Here is a 19209-nt window from a genome sequence, read left to right as displayed (position 1 = left end):
CGCGTCCTATACATAATGATGAACTAGTTACATTAAACATAAGCTAAAATGTTTACTTCCATCAACAGTGGAATTTTTGTATTCAATGGACCTCATTCACCAATCGTAAACAAACAACATTTAGCCACGTGGTGCTCTATCTCTTCTATATAATTTACGATCTCATGTTTAATTCATGATGGTTGTCACGTGACAGTTTTTTTTTCGTTGTTTTATCAATAAGATCACGTGACTAAATATTGTTTGTTTACGATTGGTGAATGAGGTCCATTGACCTAATAAAATATGTACAAACAATGTAATGTTAACAATACTTTATTTCAGACACATTTCCATATAGTAATGCTCTAACATATAATGTAGGCTATAGACTTAGCCATCTGATGTAGAGACTTTAATGGCTAAGTTCTTATAGATTCTATTTCTTTCTCAGTATTAGCTTTTTTTTTTTTCACCCGTCAACACCAAGTTTGAAAACAATTATCTAAATCCTGGTCTCTGCCCATAGGCATGTTTTAATGTGCATTAAAATATTATTACACCACTGTCAAGATATCACATTTTTCAATTTATTTATATCTGTACAGTCGAAAATTATCAATCACTATTTCCTAATTGGAAATGAAGCGATGTCAAAATGAAAACTAGAGACCTATTTTTGCCCTTCTCTTGGTTTAAGTGCTTCTCAATGAAGACAAGGATTACTTGCTCATGCGGTTGGAGGCGCGAAGGCTGAGTGATAGAACGCTTGGCTTCCTACCGAGGGGTCCCGATTTTCAATCCTGGGATTTGTAGTATCAGGATTTTTAGGGCGCCTCTGAATGTAAAGGCAGCTTGTCGATGTGTTGGCCACATGGCACCATTGTTAACTATGTGCCACAGAAATAGATGTCCTTTACATCTGTCATATAGATCTAGAGGCCTGAAAGGGGATTTTCACTTATTCTCATGCGCTTGGACAAACTTTTAATTAGGCTATATATGAGGTTTTTTTTTCCTCTTTCGGGTCAGAGGTCAGTGATAAGCCAGTCTTCCCTTTCACGCTGTCTTCATAGTTTTAAAAATGAATTTTAAGAAATGTTACTGAAATATCATCTCAGCTCTTCCAGTGGTCTCGTCTGGGGCATTGGCCACCAACCAGCTGTTCCCACGTCTTGCCAATCTGCTTGGCATCTAAATTTCGGCGCCACTTATTTCTGGGCGCTCCCATCTTCATCTTTCCTTGGGGGTTCCAGGTTAGGGCTTGCCTTGTGATGTTGAATGATGGTTTTGTGAAGAGTATCCGTCGCCAGCGTCTCTGATGGATATTTTGTATAATAGACTGCTGCTTTGTTCTTCATTGATGATCGCGCCTGACCAGCGGACGACTTACATTTTCCCGAGGCAGGTGCTCATTAATACATGGGTTTACCTTATGTTGGTGACGGTGGTTCTCAAGGCCTCTGCCACATAAAGCCTTATTGGTTTCACAATGATGCTGAAGAGTCTGACCTTGGTGGTGGTGCTTATTCCTCTGGATTTCCTGATGCTGTTCAGATGATGAAAGACTGCTCGAGCTTTACCTGTTCCTTCTTGGTTGAGAAGGATGTTACTGAAATATAGGTGTATACAAATGTTGAGGAAACAAAAGACTAAAGCAAAGAGTTTGTGTTATGCATAAACTCGTTGGTGTCCCCTGTTAGTCCGTCGTACTCGCACTTTTCATTACACACACACATTAACGTATACTCTAATTAAATTCTTTTTATTTTGTTGGAAAAAATACTTTCACGTTATGTATAGACAATATTTGTATAATATCCTTATTATCCTTGAGGGAATTTGTCTTAAAATTTGTGCATTACAAAAGATTGTTGCGATAGGAAGGAAATAACAACAACAATAATAAATAACAAAGCGCACACGCTTGGATGACCATATGCAACATAGAAACACGCATTTAACGTATTCATTTGATAACTATTACACATTTTAACCGTTGCTAACACATTCAACCATCGCTAACAGCTTCAACCATCGCTAACACATTCAACCATCGCTAACAGCTTCGACCAACACATACCATACTGACGTAAAACAAAATTACTCACGTTTTGCTTACATCATTAAATGTAAAAATAAAATTAGATTTAGTGTTTAATAGACTGAAAATGGTGTTTATGGTAAAAAAATAAATAAAAGGAAATAAGAATATTTTTTAAAAAGAAGCTAACATTGACTGAAATGGCATCAATTATTTTAAATAAATCATGCACTTATTATTTTTTTTTTTTTTGAATAGATCTGGACTAACAAAAAATAAATTTGTGAAATTTGAAATATCTTTATTAATTGTTTTTGTTAAGCGCAACCATTTTGTGGATCAGTTGGGGGAGAAACTTTCTGAGCTGCCTTTTCAAAATGCAATAAAAAAAAAGTTGAGGTCACTTAAAATCAAGCTCCAGGTCTCAAGCCTCTTTGATGGAAGGCCGACGTGCTAGCCACTGAGCTATTCAAGCTCATAAAACACTAAAGGTTTTATAGACTATTGTTAGTTAAAAATTTTTTAGCGAACGACATACTTTTCTGCAAACTGCTTATCTCCCTAAACTTAGTACATACATAGAACATAAATAGCCTAATTGATTGATTTCTTGATTCTTGTTTTGTGAACGACAATAAGTATTTGTGCCAAGTTTTACTTGATCCGAGAATGAGTAGTGGAAGAAATAACGTTTAAAAAAATTCCTTTCGGGTATACAGACAGACAGAATGAGTTAATATAAGGTTTGTAAAAAAAAAAATAAACTTTGTGATACATCTTGAACTTTGCAGTAACTTGTATCAAATACACTTCTATCTTATTGCATACAAATAGCTTACCGCGTATTGCAAACTTAGTTTAAATTATCTTATCTTATACAATGTAGACGTTACTTCAAAAAAGAAGATGAATAACTAATGCGATGCGGAGCTCGACACCCCTCTCAGGTAGCCCTGTTCATATTACCTTGGGCCTAAGAAAATCTTGGTACCACTAAATGTTATTTAACCTTGGTTAGGCCAATAATAGAATATGCATCCTCTGTTTTGGGACCCCTCAACTCAAGATAACATTAAGAAACTGGAACAGACACAAAATAGAGCAGTGAGATTCATAACAAACGAATATTCACATTTGACTAGGGTAACACCTTTAGTAAAATCACTAAATTTAGAAAGCCTTCAGTATAGAAGATATAAAAGTAAAGTAGCAATTATACATAAAACACTGAACCATAATCTTCAAGTACAAAAAAAATATCTAATAAACCACCAAGAAAGACACAAAAATAAAGGCACACTTGCAGTTCCACATGCTAGGACAATTTTGTACAAATGCTCCTTCTTCCCTAGTGCTATTAGAATGGGTTGCCTGAGCCAGCCAGGAAAATCAATGGCTTTGCAGAGTTTAAGTCATTGGTTAACATGATTGACGCGTAGGATGTAATCATCCCCTTTTTGAAGTAACGTCTGTATTTTATAAGATAAGACGACTCTCTGAGGCTTCATTTTGCACCATGTACAGAAGTTTGGATGGATCGGATGGCATCACATTATGTTAAGGGGAGGGGGCGCTGTGGCTGAGTGGTTAAGTGCTTGGCTACCGAACCTTGGGTCCTGGGTTTAAATCTCAGTGAAGACTGCAATTTTGAATTTCAGGATTTTTAGGGCGCCCCTGAGTCCACCCAACTCAAATGGGTACCTGAAATAGTTTGAGAAAGTAAAGGCTATTGGCCATCGTGCTAGCCACATGACGCACTACTTGTTAACCATTGGCAAAAGGACCTTAACATCAATTATCCAGAATATAAAAAATAATAAGGAACGGGTGCACTTAATGTCCGTGTCACAGATTTCGTTTGAACCAAAGAAACATCAATGCTCAGTGAATCAAAGTGACAAGGGAAGATAAGTGCCAATTAAAACTTAGAGTTAATCGGTTTTCTCGACACCACTACCATCCCAAGCATATGGAGACGATCCATAAAGTGTATAAATACTTAGAGCAGAAGGTCCTTGTGAAGCCACGTACTAGGGAAGATCACCACATCATTTACTATAGTACGCTGTCAGGTAAGTAATGGGTTTTACTTACACTCTTCTTACTGTATCTTAGCCTTAGTTCTGATTCTTAACTCTTCTCTCCTAAGTGACAATGCCAGCGTTGATTTGATCCCATTAAATTAAATTCCTTTATGGATTTATAAATGTGAATTTATTTTGTGTAAAAGACCATGCATTCTTCTGTAATTCGAAACCAAATATAACATTTTCTGATGTCAAACAAAAAAGCTATTGACATTTAATCATAACAAAATATTGAAATGAATAATTACGGAGAGAAAGAGTTAATATCGTGACCATAACATCAGAGAAGAAACTCATATATGATTATAAACATCAGCTGTTTCATTGAACCAACCTTTAAGTGGGCACTTTGAAATCAATCGGACTTTCTAAATGCTCATTCACTGGCTGCTGGTTCCATGGTTTGTGTATTAGTGCTCTTGTGACAAAGCACATACGACTATTTATGGTTCCAGTCAGTGGCGTCAGTAGGGTCGGTGTCAGCCGGTGTGGTTAGCTCAAAGTGCCCCCCCCCCCCCCCCAAACGAACTACGCAGCCCCAGCTGTGACAACTACAATACTGATTTTTTCAGAAGGAAATCTAATTTTTGAAACTGCTATTGCCCACCAGACAAGATCATTGATGTAGACCGTATACAAATTAGCAACAATGAATTATGTCTGGCTAAGGGAAACAGTAACACTCTCAGAGTTGAAGACTATCCAGAAATCGAAGAATGGCTCGCAGAAAACATAGGCCTACTCATCTTGCTAAATAAATCCAGGGTTCTAAGTCTCTGTGCCCGAAATAATAGCTGTTATAAATCTGCCTCAGCATCATCAAGCCAACGTGCTCGTTGTCTGCCTTTGGGGCGCCTGCCTTTTGGTTTTGGCTGAGTTTGATTTAAGCTATGTAATAAAAAGTGCACAAGAGATTTAACTGACCAGCTCGCCACCAGTGACCACAGGCCTCTTATATTACCTTTACCTATCCCTTAATCTGTTGGACCGTTGGGGCACCATGCAAGATTTTTCCACCGTCTTTCTCCATTCCTCCATGTCTTTTGCCTTAGAACCTCTTTCACTGGCAGGCCCGTCCATTCTTTTATGTTGTCCTCCCATCAATTTCTCTGTCTGCCTCTTCTTCTTTTCCCAGATACTGTTCCCTGAAAGAAAGTCTTTGCGAGCCCCAAAGATCTTGTAATATGGCCATTGATTTTTAGCTTGCGATTTTTTTACGATAGTTAGCAGGTCAACATTGGGTCCAATTGCTGCTGTAACCCTGTCCCTAATCTATTGGTTTGTGATTTTCTCTTTAAATGTGATACCTAGGCTCCTTCTGTTGCATCTCACTTCCATTGCTAGGATCCTCCTCTCTAGCTCTGCAGTCAGCGTCCAAGACTCGCTCGCATATAAGAATGTAGCCTTGACCAGGGAGCGCATCAGTCTGATTTTTGGTGCCGAAGTTTTGAAAGTATACTCATATGAAATCACAAACACCTAAATAAAGTATATCCTTTAAATTAACTCACCTATATACAACATCAATAATATGCTGATCAAATCAGACATGATCAGATGAAGTCATTGGAAGTTTTCTTCAAAAGACTCCTTTTAGATGCTAAGGAGTCTATCCCTAGAGAAGCAAGAAAAGATGATATCGTTATCTGGTCTAATTAAACAACTATTTTTAAATGTTAGTTCTGTATACAAATTAGACCTCCCCCACAACCCAAAGGGTTACGGTTGGTAGTATAGTTGGCTAATATAAAAATTGGATTAAATTATATTAAATTAATTAAATATTAATGTATTAGTATTATTAAGATTAGTTTAAAATTGTGTATAAAAACTGTGTAATTTCTATACTAAATTCGCCCCCCCCCCTCCTGGAAGGGAGGTCGTTCTGGTGGAGGTGATCCGGTCCTATGTAAGTTTGTAAGATTCCTTACTTCCATAATCCCCTGCTTTAGGTGATTAGTCTGTTGATTCTTATTATTCATTTCTTCCACAGATAAAATGCAGCTTCAGCTAAGCAGGACTCTGTTCTTGGTGCTGCTCTTTTGCGCGAACGAAGATGAGGCCAAGCCAGACCGTAAGTACATCCTACAGTCTACAGTTGTGTCCATGTAGAGTATCACCATCTCCAGTCTGACCGTTGATGCACCACAAATGATATGATTAGTGGCGGACTAGCTTAATTGGCATTCGGGCAAATGCTCGGTGGGCCGGTACCCAAATGATCTGGTAGGGCCACGAAAGGACCGCATAGATGCCACGCATCAAATTGTTAAAGTTGTTATAAAACCTAATAAAAGAGCCCTCTGAGCGTTGTGTTAAAAAACAACGTTCACAGACTCTACAGTGTAATACTATTTTAATGTAACACATTTGCCTAATATTGTGATAGCCTACATCCTTAGACAGTGCTACTAGTAGTAGGCTTCATCCTTTTAGGGTCTACACATTTAGCGATTTAAAAGCAACACAAGGCCTATATTTCTATAAAGATTTAGAGTTCACTGTATGCATGCATAGCGATACCAACTTAACATAATGACTTTGAGGACAGGTAGGTCTAGAATTGGATGCCCATCATATGATATAGAAATCATGGGCCGGATTGTATAGAAATGCCCGGGTCGAGTTCGACTCCCAGTCCGCCGCTGGATATGATAACCGTTTCTCTCCTCTCTATCTTTCATCAGGATTACAGTCTTTTTTTCATAGACAGGTCCTTCCACCGGTTCCTTTGCCTTCCACTCTATCTTTACCCTGGTATCCTCTATCTTTACCGTGGTATCCTCTATCTTTACCCTGGTATCCACTCTATCTTTACCCTGGTATCCACTGTATCTTTACCCTGGTATCCACTCTATCTTTACCCTGGTATCCACTCTATCTTTACCCTGGAATCCACTCTATCTTTACCCTGGTATCCTCTATCTTTACACTGGTATCCACTCTATCTTTACCCTGGTATCCACTCTATCTTTACCCTGGTATCCACTCTATCTTTACCCTGGAATCCACTATATCTTTACCCTGGTATCCTCTATCTTTACACTAGTATCCACTCTATCTTTACCCTGGTATCCTCTATCTTTACCCTGGTATCCACTCTATCTTTACCCTGGTATCCACTCTATCTTTTACCCTGGTATCCATTCTATCTTTACCCTGGTATCCACTCTATCTTTACCCTGGTATCCACTCTATCTTTACCCTGGTATCCATTCTATCTTTACCCTGGTATCCATTCTATCTTTACCCTGGTATCCACTCTATCTTTACCCTGGTATCCTCTATCTTTTCCCTGGTATCCATTATATCTTTACCCTGGTATCCACTCTATCTTTACCCTGGTATCCACTCTATCTTTACCCTGGTATCTTTCCATGACGAAAAGTCCCGCGGCACCTGATGATCTCGTTCTATGGCTGTACAGTCTTAATTTTTGCTTTTTGACAATTTCATTAAGGGTCCAATCTTAGCCTGTCTCCCGTAGTGTTGAGAACTGTTGTTGATTTGTAGCACTTAACTTCTAGTACACAACTAAACCGCTGTAGGCTTATTATATCTTAACTTATAAAACTTGAAATAACTTGGATAACTTCTTTGTGAACAATATTATAGCAAACTTTTTAAAATACTATTTAGAAAAAATGAACTTGAGATAAACGAAATAAATATACTAGACTTAAGTAATGATATAAAGGGCGTTCTGAACATAATCCAACTCAATACAAAAAACATGTCTTTTCACACTGGTAATCTGAAGTCGTCTGTCGTACCGCTGACGGCTATGCCGCTTCTCTTGCTAACCTCTTCCCACCGTCACCATAGAAACAGACACACTCCATAAAAACTAGCAGACACTTCCTTAGGAGTGCCACGATGAGGCAAGGACTGCGGTACCGAGTACATAGTGACGCCACTCAGGGGCGGACTGGCTATATGGGCATTTGGGCAAATGCCCGGTGGGCCGGTATCAAAATGGGCCGGTAGGACCACAGTAAGCATCTTCTTTTTATAAGATAAGGACCGCATGGATGCCAGTATTAAATTGTTAAATGTTTTAAAGTATTCCTTTTTCAGGGAAAGGGGCTTCTGAGCGAAGTAATTTTTTAAAAAATCTTTTACAGACTCTACTAAGACTATACTAATTTAATCTAAAATATTTTCCGTAATAATGTAATAGCCTATATCCGTAGAGCTTTATCCTTTTAGGGCCTTTACACTTTGCGATTAAAAAGCAACATAAATCCTTTATTCCTTATAAGGACACAGTGTTCACTGAAAGCATGTGTACAGCTATCGATACATTATCAAATTTTACATAATGATTTTGAGGACAGGTAAACCTAGAACTGGATGTCCATCATATAATATAGACCTACAATTTATGGGCCGAATTGTATAGAAAGGCCCGGGCCAATTTTGATACCCAGTCCACCCCTGACGCCACTGCTTCAGAATAACATAATGATAACTAGTAATTGCCTTTGTCGTCTCCAGATTCCATCCACAACTTGGCGGAGATGCTAGTAGGGGTCTACACTATGAGCGGGATGTACAAGAAGCCACCACCTGGTTTCAGTTTTATAATTAGCGATGTGGACCGATCGCAGGTTACCGAAGGATCAGTAAGTCCTTTTTTTTTACAATTCTTCTGTTCAGGTCGCACATTCATGGAAACAAGTGAATCCTGGATCCTGCATACTGGAAAAAGATGATACATATTGACACGGTTCTTGAAAACGGCTTTAACGATTTTCCTAGGAATTTGGAATTTGACAGTTGATGTATATCGTTGGGAAACAAATTACTAGCTCGTTGGCCACACTGGGAAAACTCTAGTTTGATTGTTATAATTTCTCAAATTATAAATAAAAATTAATTTAAATTTGGCTAAAAGACTAGAAAATCTTTATCTTAAACAGTATGAAAATGTCTAATAGTATTTTTTTTTACAAAGCTTTTATAAAGTCACTCTGTCTGTCTGTCAGGTACAAAGTTATAAGTACACGTTATTTCTTACACACTAAGTCGAATCAAGTTGAAATTTAACATAATTAATTTTTTGTACATGACAACATAAGAATCAATAAAAAAAAACAATTTGTAAATTAACTATTGGTACAAAATTATTTTGTTTGGTATCTAGAAGAAAGGAAAGAAATTGTAATTGATTGAAGTGGTGATATACGCTGAATTAGTACCCTCTATAGCTCATCGTCTGAGGCTTAGTGAATACAAACCTGAAAAATAGGACGAAACTATAAAAACAAAACACAAAACAACAATAGATAACTATACAATCATCCATATCTATAAGATCGCCACTAGCAGAGTGGTTACCGTGTTGGCTAAAAAATCTTGAGATGGCTTGAGCCATGAGTTCGAATTCGGGTCGATCCCCCCTTTTTTTTTCTAAATTTTATAACTGTTATATTAGTCTAGATTTATTAATTACATGACTGATCCAAACTAATTGATACAAGTACGCTAAATATAAGCTTTGTTATTTTGTTTTGTTTTTCAAGCATTTTTTTTTTCATTTTCTTGGTTTATTCTAGGGAACTATTTGGCTTCTGCTTGAGCACTATCTGTTCGTGAAATTTCTAGTCAGAGCCAATCTGGTGAATCTTGTAAGCTATGAAGACTCGGTGGAGGTCAACACATTGTCACTAACAAGATATTGGTTCCAGGACGCAGTGTAAGTTTTAGTCTGCCCCCCCCCACCCCCGCCCCCCATGGAAATGTTTTTATACTTTTGCATTCTTTTTAAAATTCCTACTATTAGATTGCATTTTTTTCATGAGTGGTAAAAATAAAAAATAAAAACTGGTAGTGAAACAAAGTGAAAAAACAAACCCTTGTTGTGAGTTTGTTCTCCCACTCCTGGCGATTGTGTCGGCCTTTACCTGGTGCTGAATCAAGTGTAAAGACACCATTACTTGCAAAAAGTCGTTGCTGAATCAAGTGTAAAGACACCATTACTTGCAAAAAGTCGTTGCTGAATCAAGTGTAAAGACACCATTACTTGCAAAAAGTCGTTGCTGAATCAAGTGTAAAGACACCATTACTTGCAAAAAGTCGTTATTGAATCAAGTGTAAAGACACCATTACTTGCAAAAAGTCGTTATTGAATCAAGTGTAAAGACACCATTACTTGCAAAAAGTCGTTACTGAACCGAGCGCAGGCTACATTTGTTAGAGATAAAGATAATATGGATAATAGTAAAAATAGTATAACTTTAAAATGTAAAGATTATTGGTAAATAAACTGATACATAGAGGATGCCTAGATTTTCTCCCCCCCCCCTCAAACCAAACCCTGAAGTTTTTAATGTGGGGCGGGTTGTGCATATTTTCTAGAAACCAGGCGCCCGGTTACATTCATCCCTCATTGCTTTTAAACCGGTTTTCATGCTAGAAAAGTGTGTGTGTGTGTGGGGGGGTCTTCTTTTTGACGTCGATTCTATAAATTTACCCCCCCACACACACACACTTTTTCCTATTCTAATGTCATTGACTTTGTCTAGTAGACAAAACTTAACTTAATTTTAGTAGTTTCATTTGTAAATGTATAAAAAAATGTATGCTTTAATGGTGCATATCTTTGAGGCTAAAGCAAAAGAAAAATGGTCTTTTCTTGAGTGTCTTATTAATTGTATACATATCATGCAGAAACCCAATGACGAGGAAATCTTTGATGGATTTAAAGCCAGATTACATTAAAGGTATCAAATATTGCACAATGCTGCGTTACAACGGTAAGAAGAAAGTATTCACAACGAAGGAAGTCATCTGCAAAAACTCGGTAAAACAAAGTCTTTTTTTTACAAAGATTATATCATCTCACTCTGTCTGTCTGGTAAAAAGTTCACGTTATTTCTCAGTCTGTTTGGTAAAAGTTTGTAGAAGTCATTTCTCTGTCTGTCTGGTAAAAAAGTTTGTACAAGTTATTTCTCAGTCTGTCTGGTAAAAAGTTTGTACACGTGATTTCTCAGTCTGTCTGGTAAAAAGTTTGTACACGTTATTTCTCTGTCTGGTAAAAAGTTTGTACACGTTATTTCTCAGTCTGTCTGGTAAAAAGTTTGTACAAGTTATTTCTCTGTCTGTCTGGTAAAAAGTTTGTACAAGTTATTTCTCTGTCTGTCTGGTAAAAAGGTTTTACAAGTTATTTCTCTGTCTGTCTGGTAAAAAGGTTTTACAAGTTATTTCTCTGTCTGTCTGGTAAAAAGTTTGTACAAGTTATTTCTCAGTCTGTCTGTCTGGTAAAAAGTTTGAACACGTTATTTCTCACTCTGTCTGGTAAAAAGTTTGTACACGTTATTTCTCACTCTGTCTGGTAAAAAGTTTGTACACGTTATTTCTCTGTCTGTCTGGTAAAAAGGTTTTACAAGTTATTTCTCAGTCTGTCTGGTAAAAAGTTTGTACAAGTTATTTCTCAGTCTGTCTGTCTGGTAAAAAGTTTGTACAAGTTATTTCTCAGTCTGTCTGTCTGGTAAAAAGTTTGTACACGTTATTTCTCACTCTGTCTAGTAAAAAGTTTGTACACGTTATTTCTCACTCTGTCTGGTAAAAAGTTTGTACACGTTATTTCTTACTCTGCCTGTCTGGTAAAAAGTTTGTACACGTTATTTCTCAGTCACCCAATCCCGGATCAACCTGAAATTTGGCACAACTATTTCATATACCTAACAATACAAGAATCAATGTAAAAAAATTAACCAGTTAGTTAATTAACTATTGGTAATTAATTATTGTTGTTGCTAATCTCGAACAAGGGAAAGAAATTGTACTTGACTGAAGTGAAAGGTATACGCTGAATTAGTCCCCTTTAAAGGTCGCCGCTCTAAATTGAAACAAATAATATATATCTATACAATTTTCTGTAGCCATAAATGTCTCACGTAGCAGCGTTCCTAACATGTCGGCCCGAGGAGGCGGGGGAGGGGAAACGATTTCGAATTCAGGTCGTTCCCCCCCCCCCTTTTTTTGTTTAAATGCTTTTAAAAACCATCTAGATATCCCTTCCCCCCCCCCAACCCACATGTTCCCAACTGGTCCAGATAAATGTTAGGATCATTCATACCGTATTGAGCAAGCTGAAAGCACAGTATAGCACTAAACAAAAACAATTGGTAGGCTATACATAATAATAATCGCACAGATATATTGTTGTTATTCTAGATCTATTACAAATCTATTTACATGAGAGATCCAAACTAATGTTAAAGTATTTTTTTTTGTTTTTCTTGTTAAAAAAACTAAGTGTTCTGAAGTTTTGACGCGTATGTTATTTAGATTTATTTTAATATCAACATACATCGATCTGATTTTGAATCCAATATTTATGTAATGTAAAGATGTGGTAATCTAAAAAAGGTAATGTAAAGGTGAGGTAATCTAGGATGAGGTAATGTAAAGGTGTGGTAGTCTAAGACAAGGTAATGTAAAAAAAAAGTGGTAATCTATGATAATGTAAAGTAAAGATTTGGTAATCTAAGTCAAGGTAATGTAAAAATGTAGTAATCTATGATAATATAAAGTAAAGATTTGGTAATCTAAGACAAGGTAATGTAAAAATGTGGTAATCTATGATAATCTAGGATGAGGTAATGTAAAGATGTGGTAATCTAGGATGAGGTAATGATAAGGAAATCTAGGTTGAGGTAATGTTAAGATGTGGTAATCTAGGTTGAGGTAATGTTAAGATGTGGTAATCTAGGTTGAGGTAATGTTAAGATGTGGTAATCTATGTTGAGGTAATGTTAAGACGTGGTAATCTAGGTTGAGGTAATGTTAAGATGTGGTAATCTAGTTTGAAGTAGTAATCTAGGTTGAGGTAATGTTAAGATGTGGTAATCTAGTAAGATGTGATAATCTAGGTTGAGGTAATGTTAAGATGTGGTAATCTAGTTTGAAGTAGTAATCTAGGTTGAGGCAATGTTAAGATGTGGTAATCTAGTTTGAAGTAGTAATCTAGGTTGAGGTAATGTTAAGATGTGGTAATCTAGGTTGAGGTAATGTTAAGATGTGGTAATCTAGTAAGCTGTGGTAATCTAGGTTGAGGTAATGTTAAGATGTGATAATCTAGGATAAGCTAATTTAAAGATGTGGTATTCTCGGAAAAGTTAATTTAAAGATGTGGTATTCTCGGAAAAGTTAATGTAAAGATGTGGTAATGTAAAAATGTGGTAATGTAAAGATGTGGTAATGTAAAGATGATTTTTCATGCAGTGTTTCTGGATCATTAGTTACGCTGATTAAAAGCCATTATATCAATATTACAGACAAAATCGTACCCCGAGGCGTAGCATTCATGGCGCGTAGGGGGTTCAATGAACCCCGTTCACATGACCTATAAAGACTCAAAAGGACACTTAATAATTAAAATGAAATGTGTTGAACATAACCATTGAAATGTTTGAAATTATTATATATTTTTACTCACTATTTATTATAATATTATATCTCTAACCTAAAAAATTACGGAAATGTAAAAGTACAAATCGACGTGAATCTCATTAGCATGATACAGAAACATACAATTAGTTGGTCATCGTAGGAATTATCATTTAGGAGAAATTATCATTTAGATCAGCGATGCCCAAACTACGGCCCGCGGGCCAGATCCGGCCCGCGACGTACTTCTATCCGGCCCGCCAACGCATGGGAACAAAATGTAAAAAAAAACAATTAAAAATTTAAAAAATGTTAACAAAAAAATTAAAAACTTTTTTTTTTAAATTAAAAAATTAGAATGTTGAATAAATAGTCTCTTTAAGTTAGGATTCTCACTCATTCTTTGATAAATTTCATCTTTATGTTTGGTATTCTAATATCACAGTAAATATTTGTTTGTATTGTAAGAACACAAGTGTTGTTTTTTTCAATGGCGATAAAACTAGACAGCTATTTTTAATTCTTGGAAAATTCCGCTACTGTCTTGAGCTAGCCGTGTCCTTGACACCTTCTGTGTGCAACACAGAGCATCATTGATGCCTCGTTTTGGGTCGTGTTCTTTTGATGTCAAAGCGATTGGTACCGTAGTGTTGAAAGTTGAGATTTAATGATTTAATGAAATGGGAGAGCCTAAAAAACGAAAAGTGGACTCTGAATGTAGAAACTTTCAAGAAAAGTGGACAGATCTTTACTTTTTTGTGGAATATGATAGTAAGTCAACATGTTTGATTTGTAAAGAAAGTGTGGCTGTTTTTAAAGAACATAACATTAAAAGGCATTACGAAGCCAAACACATAAACACATATGGTGGCATTCTTGGTTTGAGCCGCGAAGACAAGATTGTCAAGTTACGACTAGAGATTGGGAATATTTAACAAAAAGAGACAAGAAAATGAGTCTGCGATAAGGGCCAGCTACAGAGTTGCTCACATCTTAAGTAGAGCAATGAAGCCTTTTTCAGATGGCGAATGTGTAAAAAAGTGCTTGCTAGCAGTGATGGAAGAAATGTGTCCTGAAAAGAAGAATGCAGTAGAAGTTGTCAGCCTTTCTCGCATGACAATTACAAGGCGAGTGGAAGATATGGGGGTAAATCTTCATTCACAATTAAAAGACAGAGCAGCACAATTCGAAATGTTTTTTATTCCTGCTGAAGAGTCCACTGACATAACTGATACTGCGCAACTCTTGGTATTTATTCGCAGTACAATCAACAACTTTGATATAACAGAGGAGTTAGCAGCTTTGAGGAGCATGCATGGGACAACAACTGGAGAAGACCTGTTCAAAGAAGTGTCAACCATCATGTAGGACCTTGCTCTTCCTTGGTATCAATTAGTTGGAGTGACTACTGATGGCGCTAGAAATATGGTTGGATGTCACAGCGGACTGACAGCAAGAGTTATTAAAAAATTTGTTGAGTCAAATGGAACTGAACCCCTGCGGCTTCACTGCATCATTCACCAACAAAATCTCTGTGGAAAGGTTTTGAATCTGGACCATGTGATGATTGTGCTCAGTACTGTACATTTCATCAAATCACAAAAGCGTTGAATCACAGAACTTTCAAAGATTTTCTGACAGAAATAGAGTCCTAATATGAAGACGTTCTATTTCACAGTGAAGTGCAGGGGGGGGGGGGTCTGGTAAAGTCGAGGAAAGGTGTTAAAACGTTGTTTTTTTTAAATCAAAACAAGATCCACAACTGAACGACCCCTCATGGTTCTGGGATTTGGCTATTTTATGCGACATCACATCACATCTAAATGAACTCAACACCAAACTACAAGGGAAAGACAAATTGATTTCGCATGTGTATGCAGACATATGTGCTTTCCAAACAAATTGCAACTCTTCATTCAACAGGCGGAAAGGGTGCATCTTGTCCACTTTCCTACCTGTAACACTCTACAAAATGATAAGCAGCTAAATATGTCTCTCCCAAAAGAAAGAATGATCCAACTTCTGAGGCTCTTGATGGATAATTTCAGTGAAAGATTTGTGGATTTTCAGAATTTAAAAAATGAAATCCGTCTTTTTGAAAATCCGTTTGCTGCAGATGTTTCAAGTACCCCGACAGATCTACAACTGGAACTGATTGACTTACAAAACCAGACATCCCTGCTTGACAAATTTCAAGTGATGCAGACCATTGACTTCTACTCCATGTTACTTGCTGAAGCGTTTCCAAATCTTCGAAAACAAGCGCTAAGGATGATCACAATGTTTTCAAGCACTTATTTGTGTGAACAAACTTTTTCAATGATGAAACGGCCGGAAACCAAGTTACGTAATGGCCTCACGGATAAACATCTAGATTCAGTGCTCCGAGTTGGTGTTTTATCTATGCAGCCAGATATTCAGAAGATGGTTTTGGATAAACTTCATGCATCACATTAATTTATGTAAGTAGATCCACAAATAAAACTATAAAAAATAGCATATTGTATTTTTTTTTTCTTTTTGGTGATATGGCCCGCGACACGAATGCCGAAAATTAAAATGGCCCGCAGACCGAATAAGGTTGGGCATCACTGATTTAGATCATTTAGGAGAAATTATCATTTAGGAGTCATGAGTAAAAAAGAAAATGTTTTAGCAGTGATATTTGATTTCGAAGCATAATCTAGAAGTTACTAGAATCTAGTGTTTGTATAACTGACAGTTACATTGACAGTAAAAAAAATTACAGAATAGTTATAGAGCGACAAAACGTCGTCATAACATGTAATTTAGATTAAAAACCAGTTTCTGCTATTGTTTAGTGATCGCCGTTGGCGGAATACCCCGATTAACTAGCAATCAATGGATCATTTTTAGGATTTCATATATGTGAGTACAAGTAGTCAGGAGTGTCATATATATACTAACCGGATATTACCCGCGCCTTCGGGCCCTAGTTTGGTTATTACTGATCTAGTGGATTGGATGTAGATGCAAGTTAAACATGGCGAATGTTTTCTTATCATCTTTGTATATTTCGCCACGAAAATGAAAGTATAGTGTGAAAATGGGTTTGTTAAAAAGTTTCGTTTTTTAATAGAGATATATTTAAGTATTTTTTAAAATTATTTTTAGGGCCTTCCGGTTGTGGGTGGGGCATTAAACATACACTATTGTCTCCGCCATGAACTCTTATGCCAAATTTTATCAAATTTCGGGACATACATACATACATTCATGCATACATGATATATATATATATATATTGTTATAAACCTGGTGGTGGCACAGATGGGGGTAGTGGTGTGTGTGTAGTCAGCCGACGCAAATCGCCCCAGGCCAGCGTTAGACGAGCGAGTGTCAACAGGACGGTTCGGGAAGGATCGCAGCGTCACGAGAGTTGTAGTCATCTGACCACCTAGAAACGTCGAGCGGCGTTCTGTCCGGTTCGAGAAGGCCAGTAGGGACCCTATATAAAGAGCGGAGGTGTCGCAGTCAAGACGGTTCAGAAAGGAGGTTCACGACAAGAGTTCAGAACACGGTCGACTACAGCACAGTTCAGCGGTGTGGTTCTGTACGGAGCATTACGACGGTTCAGTGCGGAGTACTATCAAGTACAGTTGAGACGAACGGCGTCTTGATCTTGGTCTGTGATCGAGTCCGACACAACGAGCCTAGTGTGTGAAGTCAGTCCTGAACTGTTGAACCCAGCGCAAGCCCGGAACGAGACGGAGAGGCCAGTGCAAGAGTTGATACGGCGGAACGGTGTTATCGGAGAGATATTTGTACAGTGTACGTGTTGCCAATTGTACAGTATTGGCTGTTATTTATTCAACTATTAAAGTGTTACGTTACTTTGGAGCCCTGAGTTGTCAAGTTCTTTAGGTTGGTGGTGTATGGTGCAGTTTGCAGAGAGCCTGGATAGTGAGATTCGTAACAATATATATATATATATATATATATATATATATATATATATATATATATATATATATATATAGTGACCAGACACCTCATAATAAGAGACATTTCATCATTGCAACATTTCATCATTATAGCAATTCATCATTAAGGTTAGGGTTAGGGTTAACTTGTTCAGTATGTTAATTACTTAATTACACCTACATGTACTTGCGTTTGCAAAATGCTCTTTATGCAATGATGCAATGTTATGGTGATGAAATGTTGCAATGATGAGATGTCTCGTGTGATGAGATGTCAGGGAACCCTATATATAATAGTGCGATATGATGATTACTTTTAGAGTGCTTCCTTGACGTACAACATCTACAATATCACCAAACTGTCCATTTCGTGTAACTATATCAGAGTTCAGAGCGATAAAATGTCTTACACTCTAAAGAAAGTTAAAAGGTCAGAGTTCAATTTTTTGCTTTTTGTTTTCAACTGAAAAATCAACCATGTCAGTCGGCCTTTAAACAATGCCCTTATTAGATAAAGCCCAAGGTACTAAGCCTATATCAACTCGGTCTTATAATTAATCACTTTAATTGGGTATTTCGAACAAGGGAAAGAAATTGTACTTGACCAAAGTGATAATGGTTTCCTTTATTGAAAAAAAAAATTTATACAATCTTGTCAAGTCATAAGTTCCTCACTGTATCATCCTTTTAATTATAAGTAGGCCTATTATTATTGTTATTAAGACTTTAGAAAAAGTGTAGCGGTCTCCATCTACTTATATCCGGCCCTAGTTTGGCCATCCCTGCTTTATCCCAATGACCTTTCACATTTTCATGATTTAAAAAAATGTAAGTTTTTGTTCCCTTTAAAAAAAATTGTTCTATTTAATTGCAGCTTCTATGACTTGCTTCCCGCAAAGTGGAAAGCCCCTGTACCGATTTGCCAGAATGCAGCCCCGGAGCAAACCGGAGAAATGACTGCTATGCGCCGATGGAAGAACAAGAAGACGTTTAAAATTCCTTAAAAAGTCACGTGATCTACGAACTTGTCTAAAAGTGAAATCATGCTTTAGATAAAATACGAAACAATTATTATAATGGAAGCGAAATTAAAAAAAAAAAATGAGTTTAATCGATTTCGGATTGAAATAAATTATTGATCACTTTTTATTGTTTTATGTCATGATTACCATCTGTGCTTGTGGTCCTATTCTATCGCATACTTCCGTTGATACGGTGCAATTTAGTTTCAGTTCATTGTTAAGTTCTTTAGAACTATGAGCGTCCACGCCTTCCCTATGGCCGGAGACACTTATTTACACGAGGAAACCGAAAAGAAGCCTGTTATTGTAAAGCTTATGTCAACATGAATAAAAACATAATTAAAGTTATCCAGAACCTTTACAAGAATGCCACCAGTGCGGTGTACTTAAACAATATTATTGGGGACTGGTTTAAAACCACAGTTGGAGTAAGACAAGGCTGCCTACTTTCACCAACACTTTCGATATCTTCCTTGAAAGGATAATGGAAGATGCTCTTGAGGGCTATGAAGGTAAAGCATTGGAGGAAAAAGAATTACTAACTTGCGCTTCGAAGATGACATTTATGGCCTAGCAGGGACAGAAGAAGAACTAGCTGACTTTGTGATAATAATAATAATTATAATAATAATCTTTATTATCAATAAGAAATTTTGTCTTACAACTTGTGCATTACACCAAATAAAACATTATAATGCGCATAGACAAGACTTCCGCAGCATAAGCAAATAAATGCA

General features: G+C 36.9%; 1 protein-coding gene across 1 annotated transcript; it reads left to right on the top strand.

The window, feature by feature from the left end:
- Positions 1-3977: 3977 nt before the first annotated feature.
- On the top strand, positions 3978-18596 carry LOC106080205 (uncharacterized). Its single transcript, XM_056011404.1, has 7 exons — positions 3978-4095; positions 6104-6184; positions 8608-8735; positions 9669-9808; positions 10783-10915; positions 17771-17880; positions 18325-18596. Exons 1-7 carry the CDS (start codon positions 3993-3995, stop codon positions 18452-18454), a joined length of 825 nt encoding a protein of 274 aa, XP_055867379.1. The 5' UTR covers positions 3978-3992; the 3' UTR covers positions 18455-18596.
- The last annotated feature ends 613 nt before the right edge of the window (positions 18597-19209 follow it).

This window comes from Biomphalaria glabrata, chromosome 14 (assembly GCF_947242115.1).
Source record: "Biomphalaria glabrata chromosome 14, xgBioGlab47.1, whole genome shotgun sequence".
Taxonomy (NCBI): Eukaryota; Metazoa; Mollusca; class Gastropoda; family Planorbidae; genus Biomphalaria; species Biomphalaria glabrata.
The sequence above is the reverse complement of the archived record's forward strand: the minus strand, read 5'-3'. Positions and strand labels throughout refer to the sequence as shown.

Excerpts from the sequence above, each read along its gene's own strand:
- LOC106080205 (XM_056011404.1), top strand. The coding sequence starts at position 3,993 with ATGGAGACGATCCATAAAGTGTATAAATACTTAGAGCAGAAGGTCCTT. Across the intron at positions 4,096-6,103 it reads TTACTATAGTACGCTGTCAG|ATAAAATGCAGCTTCAGCTA; the intron begins GTAAGTAATGGG and ends TTTCTTCCACAG. Across the intron at positions 10,916-17,770 it reads AAGTCATCTGCAAAAACTCG|AGTGCTTCCTTGACGTACAA; the intron begins GTAAAACAAAGT and ends GATTACTTTTAG.